This window comes from Poecilia mexicana, unplaced genomic scaffold (genome assembly GCF_051168715.1).
Source record: "Poecilia mexicana isolate PSO_F unplaced genomic scaffold, ASM5116871v1 scaffold_23, whole genome shotgun sequence".
NCBI classification, from domain to species: domain Eukaryota; kingdom Metazoa; phylum Chordata; class Actinopteri; order Cyprinodontiformes; family Poeciliidae; genus Poecilia; species Poecilia mexicana.
Window position 1 is genome coordinate 2,952,455 of NW_028263392.1, and position 19,420 is coordinate 2,971,874.

Sequence of the window (19,420 nt, forward strand, 5' to 3'; positions counted from 1 at the left end):
ATAAGGCCAGTAATCTCTGCTGGCGGAAGTGCGGACAGATAGGAGATTTTTCCCATATTTTTTGGGAATGTCCAAAGGTGAAAGGTTACTGGGAGATGGTAAAAAGGGAAATAGGAATAATACTAAATTTGACTATGGACTGGGAAATCCATAAAGTGATCCTAGAAGAGGTGAATCTTTCAACGGAGGTTACTAAATATATGCTGAGTCCTGGTGTTGATTGCTCATAAGGTGATCACTGTGGACTGGCTGAAACCACATCCACCTACCTTGGAACAATGGGTTCAGAGGCTGAAGACTGTGAATCTGATGGAGGATATTACAGCAACTCTGAGGTTCCGGAAGGACATTTATAATAAAAGATGGACTCCTGTAAATCTATATCTGGAACAAAAAACTTGATTTTCTGTGACATTGTAAGGAGAGAGGGGGAAGGTGGAGCTTTAGAAGAAATATGTTTGAATGTCATACATTGTGTCGCAATGTAAAGATGCATAAGAATGGATTATGTCGAGGAATTGTTTAAATAAAAGTTTAAAAAAAACTATCACTTACTATATTTATCATATAAAACTGCCTAAAATGGAATCTTTTAGTCTTTCAGATATATAATTAAGGATTAACTGAGGATTATGTAAATTATACATTTGTAAGAGTTTTGTCTCGCTTCTTAAATAGCTCATAAATAGCACAGAAGTTCACATGAAAAACATCACTTTTGATTTTATCTGAACTTTCTGATGTAATATAAATATAAATATATAAATATAAATAAGTATAAATCTCACCCACTCCACTACCTTTCATTTCACCAAACATTTTAACATTTTTCACTGACATTAAACTTGTGATGAATTGGTTGTTTCGGTATTTAAACCAAATATAACTTCATACTAGCAGTTTGAGGCAAACAAAAGGATAAAGGTAAATATAATCCCAAGAAAAGCTTCTTTCATTTATTCTCAAATCATGAATAAAAGAAAGACAAACCATTCATTTAATAAAAACTTTTATTTGTCTTTTAACTCAGGGCAAGTCGTCATTCATCATGGGAGGCCAGATGTCCAGAAAACATTTTCCTCTGAAGTACGGTTGGATCTTCCTGTTCTTGGCTTGCCTTGTTTTATGGGTTATGTTTTACAGTGAAAACATCACTGATCACATAACCTGTAAATTATCAGAGGTGAGTATTAGACTGATAAAAATACAACTTTTCATACAATGAAAAATTTGTATAAACAAGTAAAGATGTAGTCAACAAAACCATCATCTCTGAATATACACTGTTAAAAATGTTTTTAATTTACAGTAAAATGCAGTGTTTTACTGTATTTTTACAATAAAATTCTGGGAACTACTACTACTACTACATGGTGCAGGATTTTATGAGGTCAAGAGATTTTTTCATTACTCTTGATAAATTTGGCTTAAAATTTAGTTTCTCAGAAAATGTATATCCATCCATCCATCCATCCATCCATCCATCCATCCATCCATCCATCCATCCATCCATCCATCCATCCATTTTCTTACACCCTTGTCCTTTAGTGGGGTCGGGAGGTGTTGGTGCCTATCTCCAGCTAACGTTCTGGGTGAGAGGCGGGGTACACCCTGGACTGGTCGCCAGTCTGTCACAGGGCAGAAAATGTATATATTAAATTAAACTGATAAAAAAATATATATATATACATAATTATGATGTAAGGGGCTACACAATAATGATCCAGCAGATATTTCCCACAAGGTGGCTAAGACGTTAGCAGCTAACTGTTCACACAGGATATTAATAGAAAGTTGTTGTTGCTGTAGTTTGCATTAGAATTAACTAACCAGTATTCTAAAAGTAAATCAGTATTTTGTATGAAACTGTATTTGTGTTATTTCATTTGATTGATCTCTAAACTTTTCTCTAGTTAAAGATGAACGTCCCCACCACTAAGGCTCCGACACCAAACACCACAACATTAAAACGTCCCACTGAGCCTCCTCAGCCAACCAGCGTCTGCTCCTACCACTCTGTGTTACCAGAGGACGCTCTGGAGGTAGAACAGTTGAAGGAGTCCATCGCCTGGCCTGAAACACCTTCCCTACCGTCTAACTTCTCTCTGAATGACACCAGTGGTCCCGCTCACAGCACCTTCACCATTCTGCCAAGAAACGGCGGTGGAGGTTGGCGAGTAGGGGATCAGCTGGAGGTTCTGATACAAATCACCGACTTCCACGGCCGCCCCAAGTCATCAGGGGGAGATGTTCTGCTTGCTCGGCTGCACAACCCGACTCTTTTTGCAGGCGTTGCAGGGCGAGTGTTGGATCATCACAATGGCTCTTACACTGCTGTGTTCTCTCTACTCTGGGAAGGAAGCGCATGTGTTGAGGTGAGACTAAAACATTTCTTGATAAGTGAGCCAGTAACGTATCCTAACTCAACTAAATGAACCTTTTTAATGATTTGTGATAAGAGGAAACAGACAATCTCATGTTTAGATGACTTTATTTCCAACCTACAACATGTTAGGATCACAGGAAATAACATGAACATAGGAAGAAATGATATAAACCACAAGAGAAGCTCCTGAGGAGGACAAACGTATCTTTCCTTCGTATAAAGCAGACTATACTTGGGGGGCTTTGTGGCATTCTATATTCTCCAGCGGCTGTTGGGCGAGAGCTGGGGTGTCTGTCCCTTTGGCAGATCACAGGGACAATTCTACGTACCTAAACCAAAAATACAAGATTGTACTTTACAAGTATTGCAGATACTTCATTTTATTTCATAGGGCTTTTTTCCGGTTCTTTTCAAAAAGGTGACCCTGGTCCATCCCAGTGAGGCGGTCACTGTGCTGGACAGAATCACCCAGCAGAACCCTGGCAGAGTTTCTTTAAAAGGCATCTTCCGCTCTGGCTCAGTCACTGAAGCTACTGCTTGTAACGTGTGCCTCAAGGCGCCCCCCGAAAAGCTCTGCAACTTCACCGACATCCGCACCGGCGAGCCCTGGTTCTGCTACAAGCCAAAGAAACTCAAATGTGAACACAGAGTCATTCACTCATTTGGAGGATTCGGTCTGAAACTAAAGCCGATGGAGGACCAGCTCTTTCAAAGGTAATGTTAGTACCAGATTTCAACTCAACTATTTGCAAAAAATATCTTTTTTTTTTTTTTTTTTTTGCAAATTAACTGGAGGTAATAGTAAATATGTTATTAAATGCATGATGTACATGATGTTAACACATTTTCTGTTGTGTGCTGTAGGGGTGTCAACATGAAAGTCTTAATTCAATCATCAGGGCCTTCAAACATCACTATTTTACCCAAACTAAAAGGTAAAGGTTTACAACAAAGCAATGGATTGCTTGACAAATTACAGGACGGGAAACAAGAATTTAATACATTTGATACATTATTATGGCTTTCTCATAGCACCTTATATGATCTGTTATTTTATCATTTACATGTTGATGATGTAATTGTCTCTACTTCGAATCGACTCTCTGGCTGATTGTGTTTGATAAATTTAGATTTGAGTTTAACCTGTTTGATAAATTTAGATTTGAGTTTAACCTGTTTACCTTGTAGCAAGATGTTCTTAGATATCTTTAGTCGGGACTGAAGGCTCCCACTTGAGTCTCGACCTGCGGCTCACCAAACTTGTTCTGTCTGTAATTATAGTGACATATTTGTGTTTTTCCTAATTTTCCATAAACAGGTATTTATTATTAGCCATAACAACTGTAGAATAGTTTTCAGCTCTTCAGCTGAAATAATAATAATAATAATAATAATAATAATAATAATAATAATAATAATAAATTTTCAAAATTATTTTCTTCCAGTTCTGAATGAAACAGTTCCCACAAACACATCAGGTAAATTTGGTCTAATTGTGTAAAAATACAACAGTCTTTAAAAATACTGTTTTTGGCCTCGATTTTCTTCTTGGCTACTCTTTTTAACCTTCTTTCTGACTTTAGGGGGAAGTGTGAGCGCTCAACCTGCTGGTTATTATTACCAGGGGATTTGGCGAGCACTAGATGGCACCACAGTTCACCAGCTTACTAACAACTCTGCAATTAGCCAGTGTTTGAGTGGCAAGGTGCTCCACCTGTATGGAGACTCCACCATCAGGCAGTGGTTTGAATATTTAATCTCAGCAGCACCAGGTAGACGCCCAATAGAAATGTCTAGTAACAACTGAAATTGGTTCATGTTACAGTCTAATCTGCTCTTTTTCACGATTTCAGATCTAAAGAAGTTTGACCTGAAAAGTCGAACGCAGACAGGACCTTTTATGGCCTTGAATTATGCAAAGAACATCTTGGTGACGTTCCGCTGCCACGCTCCTCCCATCCGTTTCGGTAACTTGCCGGTCAGTCAGGCACGATACATTGCCAACGAACTGGATGGTTTGGTTGGAGGTGAAAACACGGCTATAGTTATTGGAGTTTGGTCGCACTTCAGCACTTTCCCTGTTGAGGTCTACATCCGGCGCCTGCTGAGCATACGGAGGGCAGTGGAGCGGCTGCTGACCAGAGCTCCAGGTACGCTGGTCATCATCAGGACCGCGAACCCCAAAGCGCTGTCCCTCTACGAGACTCTGACCAACAGTGACTGGTTTTCTATTCAACGTGACAAAATACTCAGGACATTATTTAAAGGGGTGAAAGTCCGATTTGTGGATGCCTGGGAGATGACCTTGGCCCACTACCTGCCACACAACCTCCATCCACAGCGTCCCATAATAAGTAACATGCTAAATGTTGTTTTATCACACATATGTTCTCCAGCAGGGAACTTTACAGAAACAAAAAAGTTGTAGAATATAACCTGGTAATTGGGTAACCACTGGTGATTGGTGACACTTGATCTATATCACGTTAAAGACATGTCAACCAGCAGTTCTGAAGATGGAATAAAAATTAGCAACACAGAAGTAAGTAAAGGAAATTTGATGCTGGGATGAAATGGCCTCCAAGAAAACTTTGAAGAAAGCCTTCTTTCATGTTTAAGAAGTCTACATTTATATAGAAATTTAGATGTAAATAAAATATTTATTTTTTTAAAATGTGTATGTTTAATCTTTTTAGTCCACTCCTGTCTCATTTTCTATCATAAGTGTAGTAATAAAAATAATCTAAACCTGCTCAAAGTAATTGTACTGGTTACATTAACCCTAGTGTTTAGAAATGGGGTCCAACCGAACCCACACCCGTAAAACTTGTATAATTTGCCTCAGTCCTCACACACACAGGGGTTAAGTGTTAGTTGGCAGACAGCTTTTTTTTCCTGAGTTATGGCAAAAAGCTGAAGAATAAAACATTAAAACATTAATAAAACATTCCTCTACTTCCCATTAGTCCATTGCATTATGCCTCAATCTGAAGACTCGCAAAGACCTATGAATGAAGATGGCGTCAAAAAGGTCAGATGCTTGAAAGAGACAGGAAAAAAAAAAGAGTGGCATGATGGTTTTATGTGACTTGTACTCTACCTCTCCTGTCCACTGCACCTCCTACTTGCTGCTGTTCGTGCATTGCTAAGAGCAGTTGAGATGTAATTAACAGAAATTGAAGAAAAAGAAATGTAATCTGAAATTATTTTACTGTTGTAGACAAAAAAAAATATTGTCATTTCTGAAACAAACAAAAAACTGCTTTATACGACTGAAAAACATCATGATTAACCAAAGATTGTCCTACCAAAAATTTTCCATTTTCCACTCCTGTATCCATGGTTTTGTATATTTACTAACTGTGAGATATTTCAGTTCTGTTTGCAAGTTTAAAAACCTATTTTAAAAATAGAATAGTCAAAACTGTCAAAACTTAATTTGCTTATGTGCAAAAAGATAAGCAACTTATCTAGTTTTAGGAGTGACAGAAGCAAATGATAATGTTAAAAACCAGAAAACTGTAAAGAAACAATTCATGCATGTCCAAAAGAATTTGCAAGTTGTTGGGGAGGAATGATAAACTGAGAGTATGATGTGCACAACGGACTAAATGTTTTGGAGGTTGAACTAACAGTTATGAGAACTTTTATTCCGATGAGAAACATGCATCAAACTTGTCATGATTATATAGTTCAGTTCCTGTAAAGTCAGACCTTATTGTTGTTTTGGGGGTTGGGAGGTTGGGTTCGCTATGACCTGGTTCATTGAGAGGAAAACAAAAACATTAGCAAAATTAGGGACAGATTATCCACCTTAAAGAGGTGGGGATGTCACAGCATCAAACAAATACAACAAAATTATCTTATTCTAAAAGTCCTTCGTATGATGGATGCTAGTTGATGGTTTTTGCCAAATTAGCCATCCCTCTACATAAAGTAGTGGCAGACATTCAAGGAACCAAGCACAAGAATTCCTCTGGGAAGCCTCTGAATGAGGTTTATATTCCCCAGTGTGAAGACTTAAAGGCTTCAGAGCTTAAAGGCTGGTCTTGTGCTCTGGTGTACACATATGCGGATTTCTCTAAGCCGTTGATCGTGAAGACTGATGTGAGTTAGAATGGTCTAGATAGGAGTGGTGTTGTCACAAGAGACTATGGTTTCATGAAATTGTGACTTCTTGCGCTCAAGTGGGCCATGACTGAGAAACTCCAGAAGTACTGGCTAGGGCAGAGGTGTCAAGTGTTCACATGCATAACAACCCACGGGGATACCTTATCGATACCAGGCTGCTTGACAACCACTAAATAGCAACACAGCTCACCAGTTTAACACTGAGACAATGCCAAGGAAAATATGTAAATATTGCGATCATACTTTGTCTCAGGCATGCCACACAGTTGGGTATTGTACCATCAGGCAACTGCATGCATGATTGTAGGCAGCAGTCTGTGTCAATATTTGTTTTCCCACAGCCAGGAATGAACAAGCCATGGAACTAGAGTTCAATAAAACATTTTACACTGAGTGAGAGAATAAGACAAAAAGCCTTGGTTCAGTGAAGGTTTGTGTTGAACACCAGCAGTGCTGCTTAGTAACACTTGACGTATCACTTCTGCAGCATTTTAGTAAAGAACGTAATGCAGATGATGGTTTTAGTATGATGACATTGGGCTGATTTCGTGATTGATTTCTTCTGCTGTCTTACAGAAAATGCCTGTTATATGTGAAATATTTATGGAAATTGACCGTTGCTTTAACAGTGCCAACATGCTTCCTTCCGCCTGTAATCTGCATGTTGAACCAGGACTTTTATTATCCAGTCTGGCAGATGACAAGTGCAGCTGTTTTGCATGCAACAACATCAGAGAGAGAGTCTTTGGATTGGTCGTTTATAAATTTTCTCTCGATTTTAATGACTTCTACATGTTTGGCTTGAACTGAATTTGACAGAACATTAAAAAAAAACATCTGTAGATGTTTCTAGTATAATTAGGTTTTCTTTGTTGTTTTCTTTGCAGATCTTTGAAAAACATAATTGTGGTTGCTGCCTTCACTCTTCTCCTTGCGCATGGGTTGTTATGACATCAATGCTTGACCTCTGCTGTTGTCTTTTGCATGCTTTTGTGTTGCTCTGAAGTGAGCTGTGTTAAATTTAATCTCAGGACTTTTGTTGTGTTATTTAGTTTGTCAGATCAAGCCACTCAAGTTTGTTGTTCCTCACATTTTTTGGGTGGTGCAGCGATCAACTCCATAGCATGGAATTTCTATGGCATCAAAAGGATCAGTCATAGATCGTACACTCTGAAGTCATAGATCGTACACTCTGACACTTTACATAAAGCACAATACAAAGGGATTTAAGTGGCTTTTAGCTTGGCACAGTTGATGGTGTTCCATTCTGTTGTCACTTTCTGTCTTTGCAAGAAAGATGGTTTGTTTCATTGCTGGGAGGAGACGTAAGTGGTTCTTGTCTGAAACAGATAATGCCTGATAATTGTACAATCTGAAATGGAGCTGCTGACAGATGAGAAGTAGCTCCAGGATTAGGTGTGTATAAACAAAGGTTGGCAGAACCTTTGGGTGTAAAAAGTTGGGCGATGGAGCTTGGGGTGGTTCCTTCCACGTTCATTTTGCGGTGTGGCGGGAACCGGCAAGTGAGCAGTTACCACTCAGGGGCAGAGTTCATACCGTGACGGCAACCAGCAAAGAGATTCAAAGTCTTGTGAAGAGTTCTGCAAAGCCCCATGGAATAAGGAAGCTGATTGCTAGAATCCAAAGATTAAGTACAAGGGGACAGGTTTCTGTCAAAGACACAGAACATTTGCTCTATAATTATCTTGGTATTCAGATGGACAGTATGTGCTGTGTTGGAAAACCCCGGGGACTTTCTGTGCTCAAGGCTTCAGCAGAGATACTTTCAAAGGAGATTGAGACTGTGTGGCTTTGGCACTAACATACTGCTTAAGAAACAAAAGAAGAAAAAGATGTCAAGCAAGTAGTCAGTTACCAACACAACACCCAACTGTGTGGCATTACAGAGTTAAAGTAATAAAAACTGGAGGAGCAGGTGAATTTGGTTCTTTCATGGTAATGAGGATGGATGTATTGGGGTGTTGTCTCACATGGCCAAACCGTGCAGAGCAGCAGAGTCAGATTGAGATCAAGCATCAGTAGAGCGAGAGTCCCCAGGTCCAGTCCTCCATCTTGCTACTTTTAGATCCACCACTTTGCCAACACACCTGAATGAAATGATTGGCTCGTCACCAGGCCTCTGCAGGGCTGCATGACAAACTGTTGAGGAAATTCAGGTGTCATCTGCCGCTGTTTGTCCGGAAAGCAACATGAAGTGGGTCCAGCAGCAGGTCTGTAGTGTCCTTTACATAGTTCAACACCAGTCATTGAAGAGACCTTAGATTTATATGAAAGTATCAGTTCAAAGGTTTTCTTCCCCTTACAGTCACATAAAAAAAAAAAAAAACAATATCCCTAACAGCACACCAAGTGTGTGAACACATATGTGGTGTAATTTGAATGGTCTTTGGCTTTATTAAAGTAGTAAAACACCTGTGCCAGGTGTTGGTAAATTTCTGTTGTTAGCCCAGCCTAGTCAAAGTCCAGGGTTTTTTTTTTTATATCATCGATCATTCCTTGGTTACACCCTGTGAGAAGAGAGAGGCAAGGAGACAAACATACACAAACACACACACACACCTGCAAACAGCTCTGGGGATTTGACAAAGTGAGGACGACAATGGAGAAAAATACAAAGGTAAACCAACCAAACAAACGGAAAAGTTACATTTTTAGTCGATCTTTTTCCCGTTTACTCGACAGTCATACAAGAGGTGATGGTTTTCAGTATTTTGACTACTTTATCTTGAACTAGAGGGGAGTGTACTGATTGTGAGATTCAGTTTCTTTCTCCAACCTTCTCAACTTAAACTATTTTCTTCAAACGTCAGTGGTTACTTTTGTTCTAAATTAGTCAGTATTTCTACTAAAGCTCAATCAAGATCCCTGAAATAATGATGCTTTTAATTGAAAATTATTGTTTCCTTTAAGATTTAATTATAATTTAACTTTATTTTTTATGTTTTATTTACAAAATAAACAGATTAATCCAACATTATTCGTCTTGTAATTTATCTGATATAAAAACAAACAAAACCGATTGACAGATTGATTAACCCCTTTTTATAACCTTCACCACTTCTTTCAAACCATCTTTTCTGTAATATTTTATTTTAATAAAAACATACAACAATCAACTCTGTGTGTTCCTATTGCATTAGGAACAAATGCAAGGAAAAGTAAAACAATGAAAAATAAATTTAAAGATGAAATATCACAAAAATGCAAAAAAAACAAAAATCAAAACAAAAACATTTATTTCAGATTTTTTTTTACAACACATTTCCTCATTATTATCCGGACAAGTTTATTTTTATTCTTATTATCTGTGACCACTTGTAAAATAAGATAAGATAAACTTATTGTCCCAAAGGAACCTTTCAAAGGCACGGACTACACGGCGTGTAGTCTACAATTCATGACCTCAGTCAAACTATATAAAATATGCATAAAATTTTAAAAATTTTACCTAAAGTCAGGGGCGGGTCTATAGCGGGTAAGCGGAATTTTTTATTTTTTTATTTATTTTTTTTTTACCTATAATTAAGTATCGCCGCCGCTCTCTCGGCTGATATGACGATTTATCAGCAGTGGAACGAGGAGACAATAGTGGTCTGTCCCAATCCGGGAAGGAAGAGGAGCCATGTAATTTTCCAACACGTCAAAAAACAAGGATGGGTGGAGCTGTCCTCTGTGCGTGTGTGTTTATATTTCATAATATAATAATAATAATAATAATAATAATAAATAAAATAAAAATCCGCCAACAAAAGTTCACTAAACAAGCAGCTTTAAAAAGAAAAAAATGAGAAACGGAAAAAAGAAACAAAAAAAAAAAACCTCTTCAAATAAACCTATTACATCATGTAGGGAAATTATTCATTTTCAGATTGTTTTCAATTGGCAAAAAATAGACTTTTGGTTCATAATCCTTTAATTTAATTATAATTATAATTAAATTATTTATTTATTACAGGCTCGGCTTTATATTTACACCTGTTTCAGATGCTGCCTGAAACTACGGAAGAGGATTAGGGCCACATTTTTATCTCAGAATTCTCAGATTTCTTTTCTCTCTTTTATTTTTTTTTCAGTGACTGAAGCAAAAAAACTAAAATAAAATAAATAGAAAATTAACTCAATCACACATTTTAAGTGCTTTGTCAAGTGCATTTTCTGAAGCTGATGGGAAAGTCTACCAATTGTCTGTACCCCCTTGTCCTGTAGAGGGGTCAAGGGGGCTGCTGGTGCCTATCTCCAGCTGATGTTCTGGGCGAGAGGCGGGGTACACCCTGGACAGGTCGCCAGTCTGTCACAGGGCACACAACCATGCACACACACACACACACCTAGGGAGAATTTGGAGAGGCCAATTAACCTGACAGGCATGTTTTTGGACTGTGGGAGGAAACCGGAGTGCCCAGAGAAAACCCACGCATGCACAGGGAGAACATGCAAACTCCATGCAGAAAGACCCCGGGCTGGGAATTGAACCCAGAACCTTCTTGCTGCAAGGCAACAGTGCTAACTACTGCGCCACTGTGCAGCCCGGTATGCATGAAATTGTTGGGTGTAATAAAACAAAGTTGTTATGTGTTAGTAAAACGACGACAATCAGCCATTGAGCTGAACTTTCTAAGTCGAATTTGAAAGTTATATTAACGTTTGTCTTGACTATCATTCTGTGCTTTTGTTACAAAATATCCTCTGAACCGTACAAACTTATCTTTTGTTCCTTTTATGCTTTGTGTGTGTTAACGCAGAGTGAGGTCCAGTCACGGCTGTCAAAGGAAGGCCGTGCTTCCAGAAATCGCTACCCTATGAAGTATGGCTTCATCTTCCTCCTCTTGGCTGTGTGTGTGTTGTGCTTCACGCTGTACAACATGGACATCAGCGATCACAAGAGCTGCATATCAACCAGGGTGAAGTTTTTTTTTTTAAATTTTTGGTTAACATCTCACAATCTTAAAGCTTTATGTATTGCTTTGAGCCGTCGTTTTCTCCTCTGCACACTTCGAAACCACCGCAGCTTTTTAGTCTTTGTACAGCTTAAACTGACAGATTAAAGACACAGGATAAAATGACATGTAGCTTTTTGAAAACAGTCAAAACTAATTATTTTTCTCTTCTACAACTAAGTGTCAGCTTAAGGGTGTTCACATTCGTGCAACTAAGCCATCGGGGCGTTTGTATTGTTCTTGCACAAGTTGTTCAAGGTATCAAAGGAGGGAGGTGTGTCTGAACGTCTTTGTCCTTTTCACTTCACAGAAACCCTGCGTTTTGAAGGAGGTGTGTACATGTTTTCTATCCGCTTTGCTTTTATGAACAATTCTTCAATCAAATTATTTCATCTTGAACTGAAAAGTAAATTCACAGAAGACAAATCAAACAGGATCAAACATCAACAGGGATAAACAGAAACATAGTTTAAACTTTTTTTTATTATTTCATTTTGCTTTATCATCATAATAACAGTATAGGAACCTTACATGAAAAGCAGTTGCTGTAGATTATCAGATAAAGATATTAACATTATAAACTGACCAGGATTATGCACTGAAATTATGATTGTAAGGCATTTCATTTGTCTAATCTTCTTTCATCCAGTTAAAGATTACAAACAGGTCCATGACTCCGATAGCGACCATAACACCTATCAACACCATCACTCTGTTACGTCCCTCTGAGCCAGCCAGCGTCTGCTCCTTCCACTCTGCGTCACCTGAAAACGCCACAGAGGTCAACTTGTTGAAGGAGTCCATCGCCTGGCCTGAAACGCCGTCTGTACCGCCTGGCTTTTCCCTGAATGAAACCAGTGATCCCGCTCACAGCACCTTCATCATTCTCCCACGGAGAGGAGGGGGAAGTTGGCACGTCGGGGATCAGCTGGAGCTTCTGATAAAAGTCTCTGACTTCCGTGGTCGCCCCAGGAAGTCTGGGGGAGACTTGCTGTACGCTCGGCTGCAGAACCGTGCTGTGTTTGCAGGCGTGGTGGGGAAAGTGTTTGATCATCGCAACGGTTCCTACACCGCTGTGTTCTCTTTACTCTGGGAAGGAGACGCACAAGTTGAGGTAAGACTCAGAAGTTTTAATGACAAGTGTTGCAGTAAAGTGTTTCAGCTCCTTTTGTCACTTAGGCAAACACAGTAAGAAGCTCTGAATAAGAAACATATGAATCTTTGAAAAAACATATGTGGGTTTTTGTCAACCCAACAGTCAAATTATGTTTTATTGATAATTTAACTGAGTGAAAAAGTTTTTACTCAGATAGCTTCTGTTGCTTCTTTTTTGCAACTCATGTTTGCAAACATTTTTTTTAATCTCATCATCCATCCATTGTCGTACACGCTTATCCCTAGTCAGGTTGCAATGGGTGCTGGTGCCTATTCCCAACTGTCAATGGGCAAAAGGCAAGGTCACCCAGGACAGGTCAACTCAGACAAGACAAAGACTTGAGGAGAATTTACAGAGACCAATTACCCTGATTGAGAACCCACACATGAACAGGGAAAACATTGCAAACTTCATGCAGAAAGACCTCCGGTCAAGAATCAAACCCAGGACCTTCATGCTGCAAGGCGACACTGCTACCAACTGCGCCACTGTTATTACTTTTCATGTTGTCTATATGGTCAATGAACATGATTTTGCGATCTGTAAATCAATTTTACATTTGAGGAAAAAAAAGGAAAAACTGAATTTGTAAGAGTACAAACGTTTTCACAGCTCTAACCACATACGATTAAATATATACTTTACTTTAGCAATTGTTTTTTTAAACCATAATTTTTTTTTTTTTTTTTTTTTTTTTAATTCTCCTTTGTTTCTAAAAGGTGACCCTGGTTCACCCAGGTGAGGCGGTCACGGTTTTGGAAAGACTGACCCAAGAGCAGCCTGACAGAATTTATTTCCGAAGCATCTTTCGCTCAGGCTCCATCAAGGAAAGTACTGAATGCAACGTATGCCTCAAAGCTCCCAAAGAGAAGCTGTGCAACTACACTGACCTCCACACGGGAGAGCCCTGGTTCTGCTACAAGCCAAAGAAGCTGAACTGTGACACCAGGATCATCCACTCCAAAGGAGGATTCAGGCAAAGAATAAAGCCCATGGAAGAGCAGCTCTTTAAAAGGTAAGTGTACTGTTATGTGTACTCTCAACAATCTCTGCGTTGCCTGCAACATAAAACTTTAAAACACAAATTTGCACCTGAGATATGCTGTTGATCAGATCTTTACCCAAGTAATGGATGGATCAGATTACTTCTTTCTCTTCATAAATGAAAACATGGTTTTAAATGGTTTTTTTTTCTTAGTTTTTCATTAAATTTGTCTTGAAGAAACAAGAAACAAAACAGAAGAAACAAGGGGTAATACTATTTTTCTCTGTACTGTAGAAATGACACGTGATGCTGGGTATAGACTTTTTTCAGTAGAGGACATCATGTCCATTTTAAGAGTCTGTCCTCTGACCCTTGTCCCTGAGTATTTGTAATAGGAGACTCACCCTGGTGCTAATGCCTCAGAAATCACAGTGCCCCTGGATACTGAGGGTACTGCAAACCCCTCCATAGAGCAGGAAAACCAGGGGGACAGAAAAAGTGACATTTGCTAGAACTAAGACACAGAATGTGAATAAGACAAAGATTTAATATTCCATGACAGTCTGTCGTCAATTTGCTTTGCTCTGCTGTAGTGGTGTCAATATGAAAGTCTCCATTCCGGGATCAGGACCTTCCAGCATCAGCATTCTACCAGAACTAAAAGGTAAAACATGTTTAACTATTTTTCTGTTGGCATAAATGTGAAATTTCTTATCGGGGAAGATATGAAGTTCCTTCCTGAAGATTTTATCTTCCCCGTTTACATTCCAGGTGGAAAGAATGAAAACATGAAGACCGGTCCTGCCGGTTACTACTACCAGGGTGTGTGGCAAACACTAGATGGCACCACAGTCCGTCAGTTTAACAACGCCACAGCAATCATCCAGTGCCTGAAAGGGAAGGTTCTCCACCTGTACGGAGACTCCACCATCAGACAGTGGTTTGAGTATTTGACCTCAACAACACCAGGTAAGATGCCCAATAGGAATGTCCAGCAACAACTGAAACTGCTTCATGCCGCAGCCTAATCTGTTCTGTGCAAACTTTCAGATCTCAAGATGTTTGACTTGAAAAGTCCAAAGCAAACGGGACCTTTCATGGCCTTGGATTTTAAAAACAACATCTTAGTGACGTTCCGGTGCCACAGCGCTCCCATTCGTTTCAGTAACCTGTTAATCAGTCAGATGCGTTACATTGCCAATGAACTGAAAGGTTTGGTTGGCGGCACGAACACTGTGGTAGTAATCGGCATCTGGTCGCACTTCAGCACCTTCCCCGTTGAGGTCTACATCCGGCGCCTGCTGAGCATACGGACGGCAGTAAGGCAACTGCTCACCAGACATCCAGGTACGCTGGTCATCATCAGGACTGCGAACCCCAAAGCGCTGTCCCTCTATGAGACTCTGACCAACAGTGACTGGTTTTCAATTCAGCGTGACAAGATACTCAGAGCGATATTCAAAGGGATGAATGTGAAACTGGTGGACGCCTGGGAGATGTGCTTGGCCCACCACCTGCCACACAGCCTCCACCCACAGCCTCCCATCATAAAGAATATGATTGATGTTGTTTTGTCCCACACCTGTCCCCTTGGTGAGCGATTTAAAGGTGCAATCAAACAGTCAAAAAAAAAATTGAAAAACAGGTTAGGCCCTCATAAAAAAACAACTATGCAGTCAAAGTCCATTTCCAGTGCGATGTCTACCACAACAGAAATGCCAACCAACAGTTCAGATGATGGAGTTATTCATTAACAAAACAGAAGTAGATTCAGTACATTTAACACATTAAAAAGACTTTCTTAACAAAGAACTCAATCAGCTTTTGCCTGGAACTTTCCCAGTTCCTTTTCATTTATATATAAAATATAAGACATCTTGAAAAAATCATTCAAGACTAATCTCTTGACTTGTTTGCCACAGAAATGTTCCTTTAGGAATAATAATGATGCTCATCTTATTGTAAGCCAAATGTAAAGTTTCAAATTAATAGTCTAGAAACCATCAAGTAGCCTTACAGAGAATACCTGTATGTTGAGCTTTCCTAAGGTTGAGGCACGTTTATTTTTTAATAATAATAATTGGCAGCTGACTAGTTTTCAAGAAATATTACCTTTATTTAACACTGCTTCATTTGTACATTATATTATATTTGTTACACTAGGACACCAGTCACACCTATCAAGGCGTCCTGAGGATTTGTTAAAGATGCAGCTTCTGTCACATATTTAGAAGTTTTATTGTAAAGGTTCTTCTAAACTGTTTCTTGCGTTACTATTTATTTCTGTATATTTTGCTTTTACTCAAGCACATTTAAATAAAGTGGCACTTTTGAAGTAGTATTTAGTTATAATTGATTTCTTATGATAGTGCACAGATTAGATAAAGTTCTCTCAGGTTTGAGAGACAAAAAAATGTTGAGATAAAATTGATTTGCACAGTGAATTAGTTTCTAGGGGAGAGGACAGTTTATGGAGTAACACCAGGAAGTGGGGGAATCCACAAATGGCTCAGAGAGCTAGTTTTCCAATTCATAAAACAAATTTGTACTTAGCTACAATTTTCAGGTTGAATATTATTTTGTACTTATTTGTGGGTGTAAAGCATCTTCCTTGATGTATTCACTCATGTTGCTTGTGTGTCCTTTTTCCCACCCTTGTTTCTTAGGACAAATAGTTCCCACACACACACTGTGGTGGATGCTCCTACCACCACCACATAGTGTTAGTATTGATTTCTTTATTAGTATAGTTTAAGTTATTTCATTTAGACATATATTCTAATGGGTGCACACTTTAGTTAATGTCTGTCTGAATGGTTTATTTATATTTGTGTTGTTTTGAGGTGCTGCTGATAGGAACCAGCTGGTGGAGGATCCTGGGGCAAACCATCCACAAACTACTGAGACTGAAGGGGGAGATGCCAAGATTATTATTTAATTTTGTCACTTAAAATATTCACTTATTGTTTGTGCTAAGTTAAAGTTATTTTGCTTTATTTGTTTATAGAATGCTTTAGTTAATTTTGTATTTATTTGTTCTTTTGTTTGGTTAGACATCCCTCCTGTGGTAGATTTGGGTTACTCCACCCCTATTTAAGCAGCCTTTGTTCTTTGTTTAGGAGGTCAGTTTGTTTGTGTTTAGTTAGAGTTCAGTTGACCTCAGTTAATTTGGATCCAAATTTGTTATTTATCCTTTGATTTATTTTTGCTTTAAATCTTTATGCTTTATTAATGATTTTTTGAATAATTAAATGGAAACCTTTTTTCTACTTTGAACATTTTTTGTCCTTGTTTGAGTCTGGTCCCTCACACACACACACACACACACACGTGGGCACGCACACACATGTTTGTGTTGCTATCTTTGTGGGGACTTTCCATTGACTTCCATTCATTTCTACAGCCTAAACCTTACCTTTACCCTTTTCCTAACCCTAACCATCACATACCTAACCCTAACCCTAACCAAAACTCAATTCATACCTTAGCCCTAAATCTGACCCCTGACCCAAAAACAGGGTTTCCCCTTGTGGGGACCAGGCTCCGGTCCCCACAAGGAGCAACTGGTCCCCACAACATAGTATGTCAGGAAAATCGTCCCCACAAGGTATTACACCCACACACCCACACACACACACACACCCACACACACACACCTGTGTGTTCATTATTAGATTACTAAAAATATGTTACCTAAAGCTGTGTTTTGTCTACCTGACCTGACTTTCTTTTGGGCTCATTTTGTGGATATTTCAAGTCACTTGCTCATAAATGAACTTTTGAAGACGTTTTTGCTTCTATTCTTCGAAGAAAAAAAGTAATTTCAGACAATCAGATGCTATGGTACCAACAAGGTGCACTTCGTAAACTGTCCAGAGAATATAAACTGGCGTATAATGAATAAATGTATGAGTATAAAATAAATTGTTTATGGATACATAAACGGTTGGTTGTTTATTAAAATATAGCCAACATCTAAAATGGTTGTCTTTCATTGTTTTATGTAATAAAATGAAATGTCCTGATTGAAAGGAAAATCTCCAAAGAAACCAAATAGCCTAATGTGTAAGTTGGAAATTCCGTTTATAATTTTGGTTTCTTCTCCTCACAACAACTGGGGGAAAAACAAGAATACATGACTTGAAATGATTCTGATTCATGTGGATTCAATCCTTCTGGGAAGAAAGTAAGAGAAGAAAATCATGCATAGAGCATGAAGACCTTACCCATATTTTTATGTCCTCACATATATAAAACCACTTGCACTCTCCAAAAATATAAGTGTTAATATTTCTGTCACATTTTATCAAGTCCAGACAAAATTTTTGTATATTGCAAGTTCTAAAAAGTTACACATTCATCTTCATTTTAAAAATTTCCTCCAACAATGGATTGAAGCACAGAGTCAAGAAGATATATATCCCTCTACCCCCTAAGAAATAATTTATTTAAAGTTTTCATGTAATTCAAAAAACACAAATGATCTCATCATGCAAAAAAGTCAGGAAAATTAGTAGTACAGCCTTCAAAAAATTTCACAAAGAAAACAATTATGTAGTTGATGAACTTCAATAAAAACTAAGGACACAAAGCACACCTACCTACCTGGACTGACCAGGATTCTGACTTTATGGTCGTTCCATCGCTTATTCTTGGGAAAGTCAATGAGTTTCCATCAAACATTGAAAGCAAACCTTTGCACAAACTGTTTAGAATTTGAAAAGGACTACAACTGTTTGCTGGATTTTTTTTTCCTATTTTTTTGAGAGCCAAGGAAAAATCAGGAGAGTGTGTGAACCTTCTTAAAAAATTCTAGTAATCCTTCCTATCCCAGCAAGTTTTCTAGCGCGCTACAGAGGACCTTACCTGATTAAGAGGAGCGTCGGTGACAGGGATTAGTTGGTATCTACCCCTGATCGAAGGCAGAGATCATGTTTGTGTCACCTTAATATGCTGGAGCCTTACGCTGAGGATAAATTCTTACATAAATCTGTTACTTGTTTCCAGCGAACAATCTGATGCACACATGAACTCAGACGTGGACGTACAGGAGCTGTCCAGTGCTGAAACAAAAACGATGTCTTTTTCTACGACTGGAGGCAAGTTTTCAAACTTGCCTCCAGTCGTGCTTTCTTTTTTCACTGAAAGGGTTGTTTCTTGTGGGCTGCGTCTTTGGGTGGTGCTTTGGGCACATTCTAATTATTTTTGTTAATGTATTATTATTATTTTTAGCTTATTTTTGTTTCTAGATTTTAAAAGGATTTTCTTTGTCCATTTTTTGTGGGGTTGGCTAATTAGATATATTTTGTAATTCATATTCGACTGCTTTGAGCTGGGGTGCAGTAACAGACTGGCCTTCGGGAGCGCGTTGCCATCATTTGCCTTTTTCTCTCTTCCACTCTAAGCGACTCGTTGCTGTGTGCACGTAGCCAGTGACTGCAGGTCAAAGCCACGCAATGTTAATTTCTTTAATGATTACGACAATGAAATTATTTTGTTGACCACTTTTTTTTTTCCCGTGACTACGGTGAAAATGACATGGCTCTTTGGTGTCTAAGTCTTGACAAGATGTCTTAGTTTTCATTGAGGTGAAACTATAGACGACAATGCTCGTGGGTCGGTGGTCTGTCAGACATACGAAATGTTGAACATTTCTGTCAATGTGCTTGTAATTGGTCAGTCAAAAGCTAAAACGCATCAGTAATGCTGCTCCATCCTGTTTGGTCATGACCACCACTTCAATGATTCAATCTTTAATGGACCACAGTGGACTTGGGGCGTTATGCGAAAAGGCTCAGTGGAAG

General features: G+C 38.7%; 2 protein-coding genes across 2 annotated transcripts; both read left to right on the forward strand.

Annotated features, from left to right (window-relative positions):
* The first annotated feature begins 1,014 nt into the window (after positions 1 to 1,014).
* On the forward strand, positions 1,015 to 4,989 carry LOC148152466 (NXPE family member 3-like). The gene is made up of 7 exons (XM_088003400.1): positions 1,015 to 1,183; positions 1,914 to 2,375; positions 2,805 to 3,100; positions 3,251 to 3,321; positions 3,832 to 3,864; positions 3,970 to 4,158; positions 4,240 to 4,989. Exons 1-7 carry the CDS (start codon positions 1,049 to 1,051, stop codon positions 4,812 to 4,814), a joined length of 1,761 nt encoding a protein of 586 aa, XP_087859526.1. The 5' UTR covers positions 1,015 to 1,048; the 3' UTR covers positions 4,815 to 4,989.
* Positions 4,990 to 12,026: 7,037 nt separating this feature from the next.
* Positions 12,027 to 16,892, forward strand: LOC106903705 (NXPE family member 3-like). Its single transcript, XM_088003317.1, has 5 exons — positions 12,027 to 12,589; positions 13,351 to 13,646; positions 14,210 to 14,280; positions 14,388 to 14,585; positions 14,667 to 16,892. Exons 1-5 carry the CDS (start codon positions 12,146 to 12,148, stop codon positions 15,368 to 15,370), a joined length of 1,713 nt encoding a protein of 570 aa, XP_087859443.1. The 5' UTR covers positions 12,027 to 12,145; the 3' UTR covers positions 15,371 to 16,892.
* Positions 16,893 to 19,420: the final 2,528 nt, after the last annotated feature.